Source organism: Mesoplodon densirostris, chromosome 10, assembly GCF_025265405.1.
Source record: "Mesoplodon densirostris isolate mMesDen1 chromosome 10, mMesDen1 primary haplotype, whole genome shotgun sequence".
Classification (NCBI taxonomy): Eukaryota; Metazoa; Chordata; class Mammalia; order Artiodactyla; family Ziphiidae; genus Mesoplodon; species Mesoplodon densirostris.
The window spans coordinates 43010133-43028397 of NC_082670.1; the positions used below are offsets into that span (position 1 = coordinate 43010133).

At 35.4% G+C, this 18265-nt stretch overlaps 1 protein-coding gene across 3 annotated transcripts in view; it reads right to left on the reverse strand.

Annotated features, from left to right (window-relative positions):
* Positions 1–18265, reverse strand: part of HMGCLL1 (3-hydroxy-3-methylglutaryl-CoA lyase like 1) — a 136224-nt gene that overhangs the window by 77606 nt on the left and 40353 nt on the right. For all 3 annotated transcript variants that reach the window (XM_060110215.1, XM_060110214.1, XM_060110213.1), the window contains exons 2-3: positions 16977–17057; positions 16642–16749 (exon numbers count right to left, since the gene is read on the reverse strand). In XM_060110215.1, coding sequence (XP_059966198.1) covers positions 16642–16749; positions 16977–17057 — 189 coding nt within the window. The remainder of the gene's footprint in view (positions 1–16641; positions 16750–16976; positions 17058–18265) is intronic.

Genomic DNA, 18265 nt, shown 5'->3' on the forward strand with positions numbered 1-18265 from the left:
AGTCAAGAAATAGATTATAAGTTAAGACAGGGGGCCACACACTTTGATGTGTCTTGAGTTAGGTTCACATTACTCTAAAAATTCAGGATTTATTGTGAAGACAATAGAAAGCCATGAAAAGTGGGTGTTGAATTAGCAAGGGAAGACTGGGGTAGATGCAGTATTTTAGAAAGATTAACTTGGGAGTGGTGCAGAGGGCAGTCAAGAGAAAAGAGAGGCAATTCTCAGGTAATGGTGAGGATGCAGCTTGTGACAAGTTCCACTGCACTGAAATGGCACTGGGAATGGAAGTACTGGAGAAAAATTAATAGGACATAGTGGCTGGTAGTATAAGGAAAGTGACTTTACTCAAAAATGTAATCCTCACTCTTTTATAACTTCTTTTTAAAATAGTTAACATTTGTGCAGATTTCAACACAGTTCTTGATTATATATCCACAAATTTAGCCTTTGTGTCTGAGGCTAGAGTGTGAGCTCTGTCTCTCTGTCTCTGTCTCTCTCTGTCTCTCTCTCTCACACACATGTATATGCAAACAAGCACTCACAAATTATCATAAAAAATTTAGAACACTTATTCCTAATTTCAATCAGAAAGATAAGTAAAGTTGTTGCTAGTTTTAGTACATTGTAATGAAATCTAAAACACTCTTACTAGAGAATAATGTTCATCGATATTACTAATACTTATGTCTAACTAAACACAGTATGTTTATTTATGAGACACATTTACATTAACATGATAACAGAAATCAATAAAGAGTGCTTCTCAAACTAATATGCGGTTAAATAAGGTATGGCAGTGCATCACAGCATGAAGGAGACAAGACAAATTTTAATCTTCAAGAAATATAGGTCATATTAACCTGTAAGTGATTATTTCACTCTATATGTGGTTTAACAAAAATCTTGAATCATTATGTAGAAATTTATGTAATTAAACTGTGACTTAATAGATATTTCATTCAGCAGAACTAGAAAATAAGCAGAGATGACAGTAACCAAATTCCCAGGTCATGAAAGCTAAACTTTGATAATCATTGAAATTAATGAAATTAATGAAATTATGATAAATACTTTAATTAGAATCCAAAAAATCAGAATATTTTCCTTTTTAAAAACAGCCACACTATAATGAGGTCATTTAAGACATAATAGTATTCTGTCTAAATTTGGTCAATAAAGACAATTATGTAAAGAGCTTTAGGAAATCATGATAGGATATAATCTTATTACAGTGAATAAAATAGAGCAGGTTTCAATTAAAGGTATAAAATCCTTGCTTTACTTTATTTTTTTACTCAGTGAGTTTATATTATACTTCAATCTTGATGTTATTTTAATGTCTAAAGTCTAACTATTAGTCAAACAATAATAGAATTATTCCTTTACAGTACTATTTTGACATCTTAACAAAATCTTTCTACATCTGGTTTGATTTAACATATTTTTAAGATTTTGCTGTAACTTTTCATTTAAGATCATAAAAATTCCCATTATTTAGTTAGTAACAGGATTTGCCTTCATCTGGCCATGGTGTGGGAATGGCCATACCTACCTAGCCAATCAAACAGGCATGGTGAATCAATTGTTCTAGATATCCAAATTTTGATATGGATTCAAGTAGTCACAATAATTGTGCAACAATTTGCAAGCATCTTAAAGATATGCAAAGCATCACAAAAATTAGAATGTAATTTTTAGAGCTTTTATTTTACTTGCTACTAACTCGATCATGGGGTGATTATATTTGGACACTCCACATTACACATAGTTAAACATTTTACTAATACTTTGTCATTATCTGAATACAATAATCTCTCCTAAATATTTATGCTTTCAATGCATTCTCCAGACAACAGCAATGGCTAAAATATAGTTTAAGCATTGTTAAGTGCTCATCCGAATTCCCTGAGATTATTGGAATTTCAAAATAATGCATATGAGTATATATTTTACAAATAGACTATAAAATTTGTCATTGGTGGATACAAAAACTAATTTTAAAATATCGTGAGACCTTAAAAATGGACTTTTTAAATGCCCTTCAATGTTTGAATATTGACTCATTTCAACATTTTATACACTTACAATATATCTAACATTATGGCATTAAAAAATGAAGCAGAGGCAGTCCATATACATATAACACACAGGCTAGTGGTGAGAAATGTGTGTGTATGTGTGTGTGTGTGTACATACCAAAAATACAAAATAATACAAATGCCATGTGATCTGAAGTTCTATGAAGCAGGTAAGGAAGTACTTTTCTTTGCAACCTAAAGTAGAATAATGACAAATATTTAAGCTAACCCTTATCTAGGCCAAATGTAAATAACTCAGGAGACTGTTTTTTAAAGGAGCAAAATATTCATAGAGTTTAATGGAGCAAGACTATGCATAAAGTATGAAATTATTAAAAAATAGTCATAAAGCACAACTATTCATATATTATATATGCAAATATAATTTCTATGATAAATTATACTCTAGTATACTATAAAAGGAAAGGGCTTAATAAGCCCAAACTTAAAACATAGTTGTTTATTAAAATTCTTCTGATAATTATGGAGTGAGATATTCTATAGAAATTAATTTTTAAATTCATACCCTTCTTTCATTTTCAAGTCCAATGAAATGAAAAGTAAAAGTATCTATATGCTTTACCTCTCTTCTGAATAACAGTTGATAGAGAAAACAGAATATTCATTGACTAAATTTTGTTCAGTTCCAACTGAATATATGTTGTGTGAGACGTTCATTTAGAATCTAATCACTAATGAACATTTTTTTTTCCTTTTTCCAGAACAAATATAATTATAGATATCACATTGTACAGGTCACAAAGTTCCAGAGGTGCATTTACTATAAATTTTTTATGTGAAATCTCACACACTTGTATGACACATAAACCTTTTTCCTTTATTATTTTAACTCAGTGAGTCAATAAGGAGAATGCAAGCTTCCTGAGAGGAATTGAGTTGTTTTGCATCACCACAGAAATTATTCAATACATCATGGTGGCTCTGGTGAGGCAACTGTATTGTGTGTTGGAGTAGAATTACTCAGAGTTGAAGTTAGCACTGTTTTTAAATGGCAAATGTGTTTAGAGTAGAATCTAAAATCCATGTAAGTAGAATCTAAAATCCATGTAATCTAAAATCCAGGTAAGATACTCCATCTTTACAGCAATATCGGTAAAGTTATATAACTTGACCACTTCTTTTACCACTGGATTTTGCAACCTAAATATAAAACTCTGCTTCGTCTCTTCTCTCTGCCCTGGTCCAGTCAGTATGACCAAGTCAAGCACCATCAATGGGTGAGCTTTACCCACTTTTCCTTCCTTCCCTCCACTCACGTGTTAAAGGACTCAAATTATTTCCCTCCCCTGCCATCTAACAAGAGTCCTTCTCCTGATTCTTTGTCATGATGTATGAAGGAGAAGGAGGAAGGTGAGAAGTGGTAGGAAAAAGAGAACAAGATAGCCAGAAAAATTTAAGTAATCTATAGAGCCATGATGTTGGAGAGGGACAGGATGGGTTTGGGAGCTTTGTTTTTGTGGCAAGATTATTTTACTGCTCTGGAGCAGTGAAGAAGTGTGAGAAGAGAAGACAAAAGGACAATTACACACAGTTTTGCTCTAATCTATAGAGTGAGTCTCCTGTAATTGTCTTCAAGTAATGCACATAAAGATGGGAAGACCATTTAATTCATTTAGGTTGCTATATTATATTTCTTTTTAAAAAAAATTCTATTTTATATTGAGTATAATTGATTTACAATGTTGTGTTAGTTTCAGGTGTAGAGCAAAGTGATTCAGTTATACATATACATATATCTATTCTTTTTCAAATCCTTTTCCCATTTAGGTTATTACAGAATACTGAGTATAGTTCCCTGTGCTATACAGTAGATCCTTGTTGATTATCTATTTTATATATAGTAGTGTGTATATGTTAATCCCAAACTCCTAATTTTCCTTATGTGTAAATCCAGGCACAGACTTTGCTACTTGGGAGAATTCACAATGCTGTGCTCTCCAAGAATATTGGTGTAAATATTCTCATATATTTAATATCTATAAAATATATTGTATAACATAAAATAGAGTATTCAACTGTACCTTCTATTAAAAGTGTCACTCTAGAGTTAAGCCAAGAGTCCTATGATATCTGGCACCAGAGGTATGTAAATATTTGAGGAAAAACAAGTTTCAAAATATACAGAGCCAGAAGTTAGTCTACAGAAAATTGTTCCAAACATCACATTTGTAAAACTGTAAGTGAATGAATCAGTTGGCATCAATGTCAAATTAAATGGAAGTCCTTTCTTATCAGAAATATATTCAATATATAGTATATACAATTATAAATAAAGTGTTCATATTTTTGCTTTTATTTTTTATGAAAATCACATAGAACAGAATATATATATATATCAAAATTCTTCACTGGGAAGGACAAAAACTACAGTAATTCTTCTAAAACAATATATCTGTGTATAAGGTTACATATCACAAAGTATTAGATTGTATCTTAGCATGATATTACAAATAATGAATTATTAAACTGAAATACACCCTCCTAACCTCTCAATAATAATAATAAAAAAATCTTGATAAATGGTGCAAGAGAAAAGACAGTCTTTCTTAATAAGATACCATTCCTTTTTTCAGCTAGTCAATTTATTTCATCCTCCAATATTCACAATATTCAACTTAAAAACTCCTCTTATAAGACATTCTCAACAACAAGCTTGATTTCCACCTCTGTTTACTGCCATAGTTCTCTCTGTGTGTATATCTATCCATCTATCTATCATCTATCTATCTATCTATCTATAGTTACTCTTATCTAATTTTGTATAATTTATACTGATTTATGTATCTTTCTCCCTAACTAAATTATTAGCTCCCTGAACACTTCACTCAAAAGGGACATTTAATAAAGCTTGTCGAATTGAACTGAAATCTCTCCTCCTTGCCCTTTATTCTAGTTTGCATTCAATTTGAGTTCAATCCACTTTGAATCATGATTCTTTTTCTCCACTAATTCTAAGATTTTATTATTAGTAATGATGGTTATAATGATAAAAGCAAACATTTACTTTATGCTGGTCTACATGGAAGGTCTCTATGTGTTGAGTCCTTTAAGTGTATTACCTCTTCAAAAATTTTTAACCACCCAATGAGAGGGACAGTTTCTGTAGAAGAAGTAGACAGAGATGGAAAGGATGAGGCAAATCATCCAGTGAGTGGGGGAGAAGGGATGGGACCCTATCTGACTGTAAAGCACACTCTCTAATTCCTCTTTGTTAAGCACATCCTCCATATTGTCTAAATATCTTCTCTCTCTTCATCTTAGTCATTGCTCAAGATTTTTCACACGACAATATCAAGGGAAGAATTTCTAGAAAGATCCCACCCTCAGGCTGAACAGTTTTGAGAGTATGTTTTTTCATCAAACCCCATGTCTCCCAAACTGGATTGATCATCAAAACTATTTGAGGTTCTTCTTAAAAAAAAAAAAAAAAAACAGATTCCTTGGGCTCATTAGTACAGATTCTGATTCTGTTCAGCCAAAGGACCCAGGAATCTGTTGTTCCTAAAAATTCTCAGGAGATGTCAGACATCAAAAAATCTTGGAATCGTGGTTTCAGTCACAAAGGCCACCAGTTAGGCTGAAGGGAGGTCAAATCAATGCATCCAAGCCCACCCACACCTGCTTCAAGATGGGACACCTCATTTTATTTTTATTCAGAGATGAATCCAGATTTTGTGGATCTGAAATTATTGCTATTTGGAATGGAGCCTTTAAAAAAAAACTCAAAAATCTCTAACTTTTGTAAATTTTACTGAAACACATGACCAGGTGAGCACATTGCTAGGGCCCCATCCAGGTTCTTGGGAGGAAACTATACAAATATTTTGTGGTAATTTTTCTGTCTGTATCGTATATTGAGGTTCTAAATAAAGTTTCATCCAGGGTGAAAAAAGTTCCATTGATTAAAGAAAACTAATAACATTTCGGAGACTCCAAGACTGGTTGAAATTTCCTACCTCGCTCTTAGTCATATCATCAAGATAGTTAAGAATTTATCTGAAATAAAGATCCATGGTGTCTACAGTATTTCTTTTCCTTACCATTTGAGTTCAGTTTGGTATGTCTTATTCTTGCTATATCCATAATATTTCTGGATATATTTATTTTTATAAAGTCTCTGCTAAATAAACCATCTTAAATTTTGCCAGGAAATAGATTTATCCTCATGGACCTATAACCCTCACTAATACACTGTGCTGAATAATATTTTTTTAATATATTTGAAGGATTTTTTTTACCCCACCATCACCCAGGACAGCATTCAGATCTCTTCAAGATGAGCAGACAATATCAGAAGGTGTTTGCATACTATCTCCACTGGCTAGATGATATCTCACTTATGGTAATACTTGTCCTTATGCAGCAGGAAGGATGGTTACAGGATGTGTCATTTCTTCAACACATACCACAGATTACTATACAAATGTAAATAATGTGGTTTCAGAACCTATAACTCAAAACTCAATTTGAGCAGTAACTCCTCTTAAATGTAACACATTCGTAAATTCAGCCATGAGAAAAAAAAATGGGACTAAGCACCCTTCCTGACAGCCATAAGTGAAAACGCTCTATCCAGCCATGAATAGCTTATAGCCTGGGTACTGTAACCCTGTCTCATTCACAGACTCTTTCCACAAACCCCATATATCTTAGCCTCAGTAGCACAGAGGTAATCTTGGTCTGCTTGAAGAAGTAAGACAGTTTTAATAAATCACAGTCTTACAATAATAAACACAGGAAATCTCTGGAAAATTGAACATCTAGTTTTTTTTTTTTTTTTTCCTACCCAGTACCCTGTCTTGGCTGCCACTGCTAAAATGGTCTGACACCGTACTCACAAAACTTCTTAAGTCCAGAAGCCTAAAACTAATTTGGGCTGGTGTATAATTTCCTGTGTTTCCTTATTTAACATCACCTTTGTGTTCTAAGGGCCTCTGTACCGCCCTCTATGGGAAGGAATGCGCAGGCTTCTCAGGAGTGACCCAAGCAAGTAGCATACATGACCCACACTCTTTTACTGTGAAACCTGCAAGCCATTTTCATCATAATCTATTAATGTCTACAAATATTCATTTTTAAATTATAAAATAAACCCAATCTACCCAATGGATTTGTGGGTTATACACTGGGAGACCAATGTTCCAGACAGAGAAACCAGAGTCATCTTATTCAATAACATTTCCCATTTCCTAAGGCAAACATAACAAATATGCATTAGTGATTCTTTGTTCGGGTCAATGCCTTTGGTGACCACCCTCCTGGTCGCCCCATGTCAAAACAATCATGTTCCCAACATGACTCTGAAGTAGGGGCAAGAAGTCTCAAAGCTCCCAGTATAATTTTCTTTCCATTCAACTGTGTTGCCTCTCATATATCATGCCTTTGTGTTTGTTAATAACACTGTCAACAGTGTTATTTCTCATGCATGGGAGCAGAAGTGACTTTTAAAATACTGTGTCTAATTGTATTCATTCTCAATGACTGTAAATGGACTTTCCCCTCTATACTTACATTTCCTTCTGGAAGCCCTCCTGCCCACAGTGGAGAGCTGTGCTGGTGAGCAGAGGGGAAGCTTGGGAGGTTTGAGGCAGACCATCTCACTGGCAATAAGAGAGCACTGTAGCAAAAAAGTTCTTGTTATGCTGGCAAGCAATGCAGTCACAATAGCCTGTAAGATCTAACTGCAATGATTTGACATCGTATGGCTCTGAAGAGCTCTGTCTGGCTAAGCACTACAGAAGACAAAACTTAAAAAGCCTGGGCAGACAACCTTTTAAAGATAAACTGTTTAACATATTTGGATTCCTAGGTTATATTTTATGACAGCTCATTTACAGATATTCACTTGATTTTATAACCCCATTATATGAGTCAATTTTTTTTAGTGATTTCATTCCCATTACCCATTTTAACTTTACAATTGGATCATTATACAGATATTGCTATCAACCACACATTATTCAATTTTTGATTACAAAAAAGAATTCAATGCAGTGTTTAACAGAGACACAATAAAAGCAGTGAATGGGTGAATAAATGAATGGAAAGAATCCAAGGCATAAAGGGTGAAAATACTTTGCCAAATCCTATCAGAAATAAGTAAGAGTCAGGTCTCAGATTTTCTGTCAGAAAATGTGTATGTTGTTATTTCTAACCAGACATAATGATGTCACTGAAAGCTCAGGAAACCTACAACCTGGAGGACTTGTGAAGAAATAACTATTTTGGGATTACTAAGAAATATGTTTCTTACCATATACTATAAGTTGAATTCAATACAGGATGCATCAGTCTTGACTAAGAACAGTGTACAAATTTCTTGATAGTCCCACATCACAGCAGTACAAGGTCTGGAGTAAGTAGTATTAACGCTCTCAAGTTGTTAGCGTGAATTTGCTTCAATATGTTGATATTTCAAAGAGTATTTAATTTAGTTTATAAAGCAAACAGGATGTGAGTGCCTAGAACAATTAAAGCAGCTCAGTTATAACCTCTGAACTTTTGCCTTTGCAAATTTGAAGTTATCCAAGATATTTATAAAATGAACAGCATTCTTCAAAAGAATGTCCTATACATTGACAGTGAACAAATAGCTAAAATTCATAGATGTTACAAAATATTCTATTATTCTAAAAATATAATTCCAATCAGCCTTTAATTTGATAAATTGGATATTCAGGATAAATGAATTTGGATAAAAATTTTTAAGTATAAGAATGCAAATGTTTTATATTTACTCTAAGTGAAAAAAATATACATTTGTTTTCCTTTTATTTTATCAAATATGGAAGAAGTGAAATGTTAGCATATATATGTCTCATTAATGTGTCAGTTTGAAATATAAAACTAACTTATTGCTTAATATTATTTTTGGAATGTAATGTTACTTCTAGCATTCAGATTTATCTAATTTCCTATGTTTACTATTCCATATGACTCCTAGAGAACTTTCCAGCAACTTAACCAGGCAATATTAGATCAGTGTGCATGTAGTGTGTGTGTGTGTGTGTGTCTGTCTGTCTGTCTGTCTGTCTGTGTGTATATCTAAAAATTAGGAAAAAATACATTATTTTTATTTTAAAAAATTAACTGGAATAATAAATCTTTATAAATATATGAACAAAACATGTCTTTTAAAACCATAATCAATTTTAAAATAATTAGTATATGTTTCATTTTCAGTGTTCAACGTACAAGGATCGTGAATTCTTAAAAACAAGTGATGCTTGGCATACTTAAAACTTATGATCAAAACAGTCCACATTTAATCTTAACACTTTAAACTTTAAACCTGGTTTTCACTAATGGCTGTGATTCTTCCTGTGAGAGTCATAACCGTGGAACCCAGGAAATACTTTAGTTCCTTGGAATCTGGTCCACAGGACAAACTCTGCTTCTCTTAAAGTGGATTGCGGGTTTCCCTGGTGGCACAGTGGTTGAGGGCCCGCCTGCCGATGCAGGGGTCACGGGTTCGTGCCCCGGTCCGGGAGGATCCCACATGCCGCGGAGCGGCTGGGCCCGTGAGCCACAGCCGCTGAGCCTGCACGTCCGGAGCCTGTGCTCCGCAATGGGAGAGGCCACAGCAGTGAGAGGACCGTGTACCGCAAAAAAAAAAAAAAAAAAATTGGATTGAGATTGACAAACTAATCAGCATAATGCAGAAAATGCCATTAAAAAGTTAGAATCAAGTCTTTCTGTGCCAAACTGTACTCTATTCAGCTTGTATGCACTTGTATTATATGCAAGACCTTTCAAACTATCGCTGCATACTGATAATTCATGGTCCAATTTTAATATAATTTTAATCAGATACAAAAATGGAATTTTCATGTGATCAAAATGCCTTTGAAAGTTTGTTTCATTCATGGGTAAACTTAGAAAAATTGATAAACACAATATAATTGAATAAAAAGTGAGATAAAGTATTTTATTTGAACAGTTTTGGTACATTTCATAAATCTAAGGACCAAAAAAAACAAATTTTTAGTCAAAATGTAATTGATCAGATTAAGCAATTAGAAAAGCAGTGCATAGTAAATCTTTGAGCATAATAAATCTTTGAGTAGAATCATAGTTTTTGGCCTCATGTGGAAAAAAGTCTAAAAAAATATTGAATTATACCCTACGATGTGAAAAAAATAATAAAATCTAACCAGTAAAATTGTGACATTATTGCTTTTCGTTATAAGCTTTGCTTTTTGCTTTGCACACAGAAGTGAAATTACATCTTAGGTGGAGAATGAGTTACTGTTGAATGCCAAGTAATATGTACAGTGCTAGCAACTCATTTTTTTTTCCAATTTTGTTCCAAAGTATAACCTTAAACAAGTTCAAAAAGAAAAAAACATGTAGTGCTCACCATCCTAATAAAAAGAAGAAAACATTTTCATATTTCCCTGTTCCTTTCTGAGAGAGACAAAGGTGTTTTAAAAATCTGTGACTATGCTTTAGGCAATTTGCATGCCCTCTGTGATAACAGTAGCAATGACATAATTGAAGGACGGAACCACTTTAAAATATTGCATTTCAGGTTAATCACTCAAATACCAACCTGACTCCCATGTGAGGCAACACAATTGTATATAGGGAGTGGATAGGGGTCAGGTAAACATTAGCAGCCTTCAGAGTACTAAAATCTCTATTTTTTTGTGTGTGTGGGAGGAATTTGGGGGTTTCACAATACAGAACACGCTTTTCTATCAGCTGTATTTATTCTTTAATTATCAGTAAGAAAAAAACACATGCAGAACTAGATTAATTACTACATCATTTTAAAAGACATGTGTCACAGATTAGAAAAATGGCTCCAGTGATATCTCCCCGCCCATGTGCTCCTCTACAACGCCCCTCCCCAGTCAAGAGGTGGCATGGATCCCCCCCACTTTGAAACTGGGTGGCTTTGTAACTACATCAACTAATATGGTATGGAAAAGTGATGCTAGAAAATTTATAAGGCTTGGCTATAAAAGACATACCATATTTGCTTGTCTCTTGGAACACTCTCCTTTGCAATTCTAAATCACCATGTGATATCCAAACTAGCCTATCTGGGTGAAAGGACTCCTGTAACCCCACGAAATGGGAACTGTGGTTTTGTAAATTTCACCAGTCTCCTCTCTGGCCGATGGCAGAGGACAACTCCTCTGGGATATAGGGGATGAGACTTGCAGAAGATGAAATTACCCTGCCAAGGACACTGTGCCTTATAAGCAAAAGAATTCCGGGGCTCTCCCCAAAAGTTCTCCACACCAGTTCTTCCACTTTCTCTCTCCTTCAGTCACGCCCTCACACACACACACACACACACACACACACACACACACACACACTCAACATCTCTGCCAAATTACCCCGTTCCTTACCTCTTCACACACCCATCCCCCTCAAAAAGAGCAGAACAAGAAAAAGAAGCCAGGGGGCGCTCAGGAGCAGAAGCGACTGCCTCCTGCACCTATCCATGTAAATCTAAATCTTAAACTTCAATCCAGTAAATGTGTTTTCATTACCGATAAAGCATTAATTGCATCACCACTAAAAGGAGGGCAAGGAAAAGTTTACGCATTCCTTCCTGCTTACACTGTGCTTGGGCCATATTTTTAAGTGTTAGACTGATTGGCAAATAATTTTTACAACCTTTTATGCATATTTCTTTCTACTTTACAGAGAAAATCTATTTCTGCCCCTTGCTGATGTGGCCAGACTTGGGACCCACCCATTCCAACAGTTAAAAGTTAATGAGATGGAGAGCAAATATTTATAACTGAGACTTTGTATACGACAGACATAAACATACAGTGTCTTGTACTTTTCATGTGTTCTTATTTTTAAATAAATGGTATTCACTTTAATCACTCATGTGAATGAGCATGTTTAAAACAAAATGGCTACATTAAAGATAATGGAAAACTCTAGTTCACCTTCAAAAATTATTGTATTTATAATGATTTAAAAGGCTCATTACTGAGAGCCACATTCCAAAGTTGCAGTAAACCCATCGAGTTTTTATAAACACATTTTCTTTCTACTCTTACTGCTGTTAGCTCCACTGAAGTGAGGGGCTATGTGGACTCATTTCAAATGTCCTTAGATTATACGTCACTCTAAGGAAACCCTTTTCCCAGATAAGTTGTAAAGAACATGTATTTTTTAATGGCAAGTATTTTATCATCTCTGGTCATTTAGATTATAGGTGTGAGATCCTGTTTTATATGGCACCCTGCTACTGTGGAACTTTTCTTTCAGCTGCTTTAATTAGAAAAGCTGTTGCCAAACAAAACAGTAGGAGGGAAGCTGTAAAAACGTTTGGAAATGCTAAAAAAAGAAATAAGTGAGCAAGCAGCAATCTAAACATAAACCGGAGGACTCTTCCCATGACCCACGTTTAAGGGAAAGAAACAGAAAATGCAGAGAATTAACAGAATACCAATTTTGAGTCATATTCAGGATCTTTAGAAGGATTAGAAATTATTCAGAAAATTACATGTAAGCTGGTGCACTAAAATCGTTCTGTCACAAATCTCAGACGTTATTCTGAGCTAGACAAGCCTGGTGTCATGACATTTTCTCAAAAAATGAGAGGTCATAGAACCTGGAAAAGAATACATATATGTATAACTGAATCACTTTGCTGTCCACCTGAAAACAATACAACATTTTAAATCAGCAATACTTCAATAAAAAATAAATTTTTTTAAAAAAAATAAGAGGTTATAATATAAAAGTTCAAATTACCATTATGAGTTAGTTCTGTTGATTTAAGGCCATTTTCATTAGCATCAGAACAACGAAATCAGCAGTTACATAATGAGATAACCTCCAAACACAACAATAGAAAAGGCTCACTCAGGCAAGCTCAGTGAAATCTAGGATCCAAACACCACCATAGAAAAACAAATTGTAAAACATGGGATGCTCTCAAGACTGCTCTTTGAAAAACCCTTGATATGCTATGTAATATGTGACCACTATAACTTTGGAAGTTCAATCTGATATTATCTTTGATCCAGGCACACTGCTCTTTTACAGATATGTGATTTATTTAAAACACTCCTTTTTCTTTTTTTTTTTTTTTTTTTGACTTGGAATGCATGTAACCAGATGAGTATTAAAAGTGAAATATATAACATATTCCTTAGTATTTGAAGGATGAGTACCTTTATTTTTTTTCCAAGCCAATATTTAAACTAAACACATACTTCAATCTTTAAGAAAAAGGCTGTTTATCACAGAGAAGGTAACTGACTTGCATGGAACCCGGAATAATTCAGTCAGTTGTCTGTCGGTCAGGCATACGCTCAGATAACACTGATGAGCCTGGTTGGAGCCAGATGCCCTGGACTCTGGGCATCCACAGACAGGGACCCATTCATGAGCTTTATTGCCCTAAACCCTCCCAGGCTGCAGGCTTCATTGCTGGAATACCAAAGGTTCAAGAAGGTTAAGTCACTTACTCCAACTCCAGACAGAGTGTAGACAGAACACAGAACAGAGGTACCTCTGCCCTGCCACAGCTGTCCTCACGAGCTTGTGGGGAACTCCATCAGTTATTCCATAATACTTTGAGCCTAAGCCGAGTTCATTACATCTCAATAGGTTAAGCCAATGAATCATGTTATTTTATAGTCCCATCATATGTATCTACTTCCTGTGAGGTCAGAAAACATTTTCCTATTACTGCTCACAGAGGGACGGCCTTCCTTTTGTTTTGTCCCTTTTTCTTTTAAGTAGCTGTTCAAGGAGAAGAGTGGCTCTCTGCAAGGGGCTCTAGTCTCGTCCCTTGAAATGTCCCGGAGTGTGTCCTAGATCAGACTGAAGAATAATCCATCAAACAATTCCAGTATTGTGGAATAAGAGAATTTCCTGAGCATTACTGTTGCCAAGAGGCGTATTTTGTAGGCAGCTTCACAAAACCATTGGGAAATAAAAGTATCTTGAAAAGGACTAGGATAATATAAAATCTGAAATATAACTTTGGTTGGTCATCATTAATGTTACCTGTCCTTCCTCAACTTTACTCTGAAATTACACCAGCGTATCCAGTTTCTCTCCAACAATAATCAAATACGTGAAAAGAGCATTAACTAAATCAAATAAAGAGGCAATGTCATGAAGACTTAAAGATGATAAAGGGTCTCACATGACAGCTAGTAAAATAATAATAGCTCACATTTTACAAAATGACAAGTCAAGGAAATAAGTCTAGTCTCATCAAACTGTTTGTGTCTTCCTAAGGAAAATATTTGTGGCCTTTGTAACACAAGACAAAATACATGATCAAAAAGTAAGAGTCACTTGTCCATGCCAGAGAATTCAGCTATGTTATTATGGTTTCAGGCTGATGGATTCATTATTCATTTCACAATATTTATTGAGCACCTACTTACTGCACCAAGCTCTGGGGATACAAGTGATGAACAGGAGAGACACGGTCACTACCTCCATAACTCTCAGAGTCTGGGAAGCAGATCATCAGCCAACATTTACAAAAAATATATAGGATTATATACAGTGGCAACTGGGATGAAGAAAAATGACAGTTTGGGCTTCCCTGGTGGTGCAGTGGTTGAGAGTCCACCTGCCGATGCAGGGGACACGGGTTCATGCCCCAGTCCGGGAAGATCCCACATGACGCAGAGCGGCTGGGCCCGTGAGCCATGGCCGCTGAGCCTGCGCGTCCGGAGCCTGTGCTCCGCAACGGGAGAGGCCACAGCGGTGAGAGGCCCGCGTACCGCAAAGAAAAAAAAAAAAAAAAAAAGAAAAGTGACAGTTTGTTTTGAGGAGAAAGCAAACTAACCCTGATATTTGAATACTGACTCTGTGAAAAGTGATGTATTACTAATACTATTAATCCTTTTGTGGTTTCTGTTGTTTCCAACACCTTGTAATTAAAAGGGCTTTAATGTTTTAAGCCTTCTTACACCATCTTGCTATAACTGCAGGGCAGTGTAGAAACTGAGATGTACATAAATGAATATAGATAAAGTGCTGTATAGCTACAGAGGCAGGATGTAAGTAGGACCAAGAGGCAGTTTGGCTTGCCAGGAGCTTCTGCAAAAGGAAGTAGGGCCAGGTAAGGAGACCTTGAACCTCAAGCCAGGTTTCCAGACTTTTTCAACAGGGAGAAGGAAGGTTCAAAAGAACTGAGGTTGTGAGTTTGGGGAGGCTAGTATTTCTGGGAGATTATCTTAGAAGCAATAGGCAAAATACATAAGGAAGGGAGAAACAGTGCTTAGGAATATCATTGAAGGGACTATCTCAATAATCAGTCCATAAGGGTATGGATTACTAATACATCCATGGGATTGAAAAGAAGAGACTCATGTATAGGCTCTCCTGAGGAGGAAGGATTTTTGTAACTGACCAGATATAAAAGACTTTTGAGAATTCAAATTCAAGATTCCCTAAGGAACAGTTAGACTATGAGCATAAAGTAGGATCAACAATGATGAGTCTGACTTTGAACCTGCTGAGTTTCAGGTGCTAATGGCACGTCCAGCTGAAACTTATCAGAGAGGGCAGGACTGGAAATATAGAATTGTCATCCGCTCAGAAGCAACTTTTGATTTTGGAAGGATTGGCAAAGAGGAAAGCACAGGCAGAGAAAATTACTAAAGAATCTCAAGGGAAACTTAAACTTGGTGGTGGGAGAAATGATGTCAGGGGTGACAAAAAGAGCAATGGAGAGGGATAAGTGAAGAAGGATTATAGAGGAAACCAAGGGAATCACATGAAGAAATAATCAGTGAAGTTAAGTGCTGGGCAGAGACTGAAAGATCCAAGAAATGAGAACAGGGTCCAAGGAATCCAGGGATCCAGGGAATGAGAATTGGATTGGGAAGGGAGTGGTGGTGGGGGTCACCGTTTGCTAATTATTAATCACGTTTCAAAGATCAGGGCCAAGTCTCAGAAGTGATGATTGCTGCCATATGCCAGACAACTCTGGATAAGGCTCTATCCTCTTCAAGAGAAGATTCTGGATGACTACCTTTGCCTTGTCTTTGATGAATACGTATACTTTCATCAATATATATGAATATATATAACCCTCTAGCAAATATAAGCATTAAAAAAAGAGAGCATATCTACATTTCTCACGTCTTAAAATAGGATTATAATGGGGAAGGTATCAGGCAACACTCAGCATTACTTCCTTCTAACAGACAAAAAAGATAAATCACCTGGATATACTCAGATCACTCATAAAGTCAGTAAAATGGTAAATGGAGGACAGGACCCAAAACTGCTATTAAGAGTCTTAGCCTCTACTCACTATATCAGACCATACACTCTTGAAGGTTTAGGATGGAGTTCCAAATAACTTTTTAACAACTAAGTCCAAATAACTTTTTAGGACTTAATTTATATATTTCATTAAAGAGGTTTTCCTTTAATCGTATCTTAATGCATGGGCTAATAATTACTAATTTGCTATGCTCTTACAAAATATATCAAGTTAATCTCACAATGTATATCACACTGTTCACTAAATCTTGTCAATGTTGAATTAAGAATCTAGTTAAGGAATTATGGATTTGCATACCTGTGGTATCCATCGGGAAGACACAAAGCTTGTCACTTCTATTACAGGCAAGCCAGTTTGGGAAAGTTGATTGATAAATTCAATTTTTGTATCCGTAGGAACTATAATCTAAGAAAACATTAAGAATTATAAGTAATTTGCATAAATTATTTATTGAAGCATAAATAGAAAATTAATTCCTAACTGAGAGCAAATACTATTTAAGATTTATAAATTCAAGTACCAACTAATAACAAATGTAATCATCTAATATATGAAATCCATATGTCTTTAGACTCAATAAATATTTAGATTTAGTATTTTTAAATAAATGTGTAAAATTAATATCAAGTTACCTTTTCATTCTGCAATCCATCTCTAGGTCCAACTTCTACTATTTTAACATATTCAGGGAGTCCAGATGGCTGGGATGATTCCTAAAATGAAAAATACAAGGCAAGAAAAAGAGATAACAGATCATCAAACTTGTTTATTTGAAAAGTCAAACAATTTCACTTTGTTGGATTATGTTCTCAACCTGGAAAGTTAAGAAAGGTAAGAAATTAATATAATGATATAATCCAAATACCAAGTTTATGTTATTAGCAACATGAGGTCATTTTTTTTTACAAGCCAGTGATATTCAGTCTAATTATGATTAAAATCTAAAAGATGAATTTCAAAGATAAAACTGCGGAGAAGGTGACTTACTCAGGATCTAAAGAGACAATCTACTGACTAATTCTATGCATGATGATAAACGTACCATTGTTAGAGTTCATTAAAAAATTAGATCTTTGTATTAACAGACGTCTACCAGGCACAGTCATCCAGATGCCATACCCTGAACTTGCCAAGTGTGAATTCAGTTTTCTTGCCTGTGTCAGAGAATAAGATGTGTTGTTTATTTCTTGTTTGTGTCACACAGCACAACCAGCACCTAAACACAGCTTCCTAAAGGACAAACTCCCCCCAGGAGTACCTAATCCTTGATATTCCCCTCTGTTCCTAAATTAAGTATTATGGTCACGTCATGTTTAGAAGGACACTAGTTTGAAACAGGAAAAATTGAAACTGACTTTCTCAACTTCATACTGCAGTTAAAATCGGCAGTAGGTTACATCTTTCCAGACTGGACAAACATAACCTCCTGGTATCTCTGAGCCCAGTTAAGTGTGGGTAATCAATCATCAAGGTCTTCTAATGGATAGCTGATGGAACTGACCCAGATCAGCATGACCTGTACTTCAAAGTTATATTTTTGTCTTGCCTTTCATAAAGGCTGATGTCTCTGGGCTGACCAATTTGCATTGTCTCACCCTGTCCTTGTAACAATCACGGGCACACACCGATAAGGTGGCTATTTTGGATGCATGACCCAGTTTATTTCCATCACACAGCACAATGCTCCCTGCCCATTCTAGGGTCCATAGCTGTTACCTGGTTTTATTAGCATTCTGTGCTGACTCAGCAAAGGAACCCAGATGGTCCCTGTTACAATGTTTACATACCACCCTCCACAATTTCCATGAAACCAGGCAATTCAATAAGCAAAAATTAACTGAGAAGGAAAAGAATTCTCATCTCTGCATATCCTGAGCAGGCTGTGATGCATGCAGTTGGGAAGGTGGAGGTTTGAGCGAGG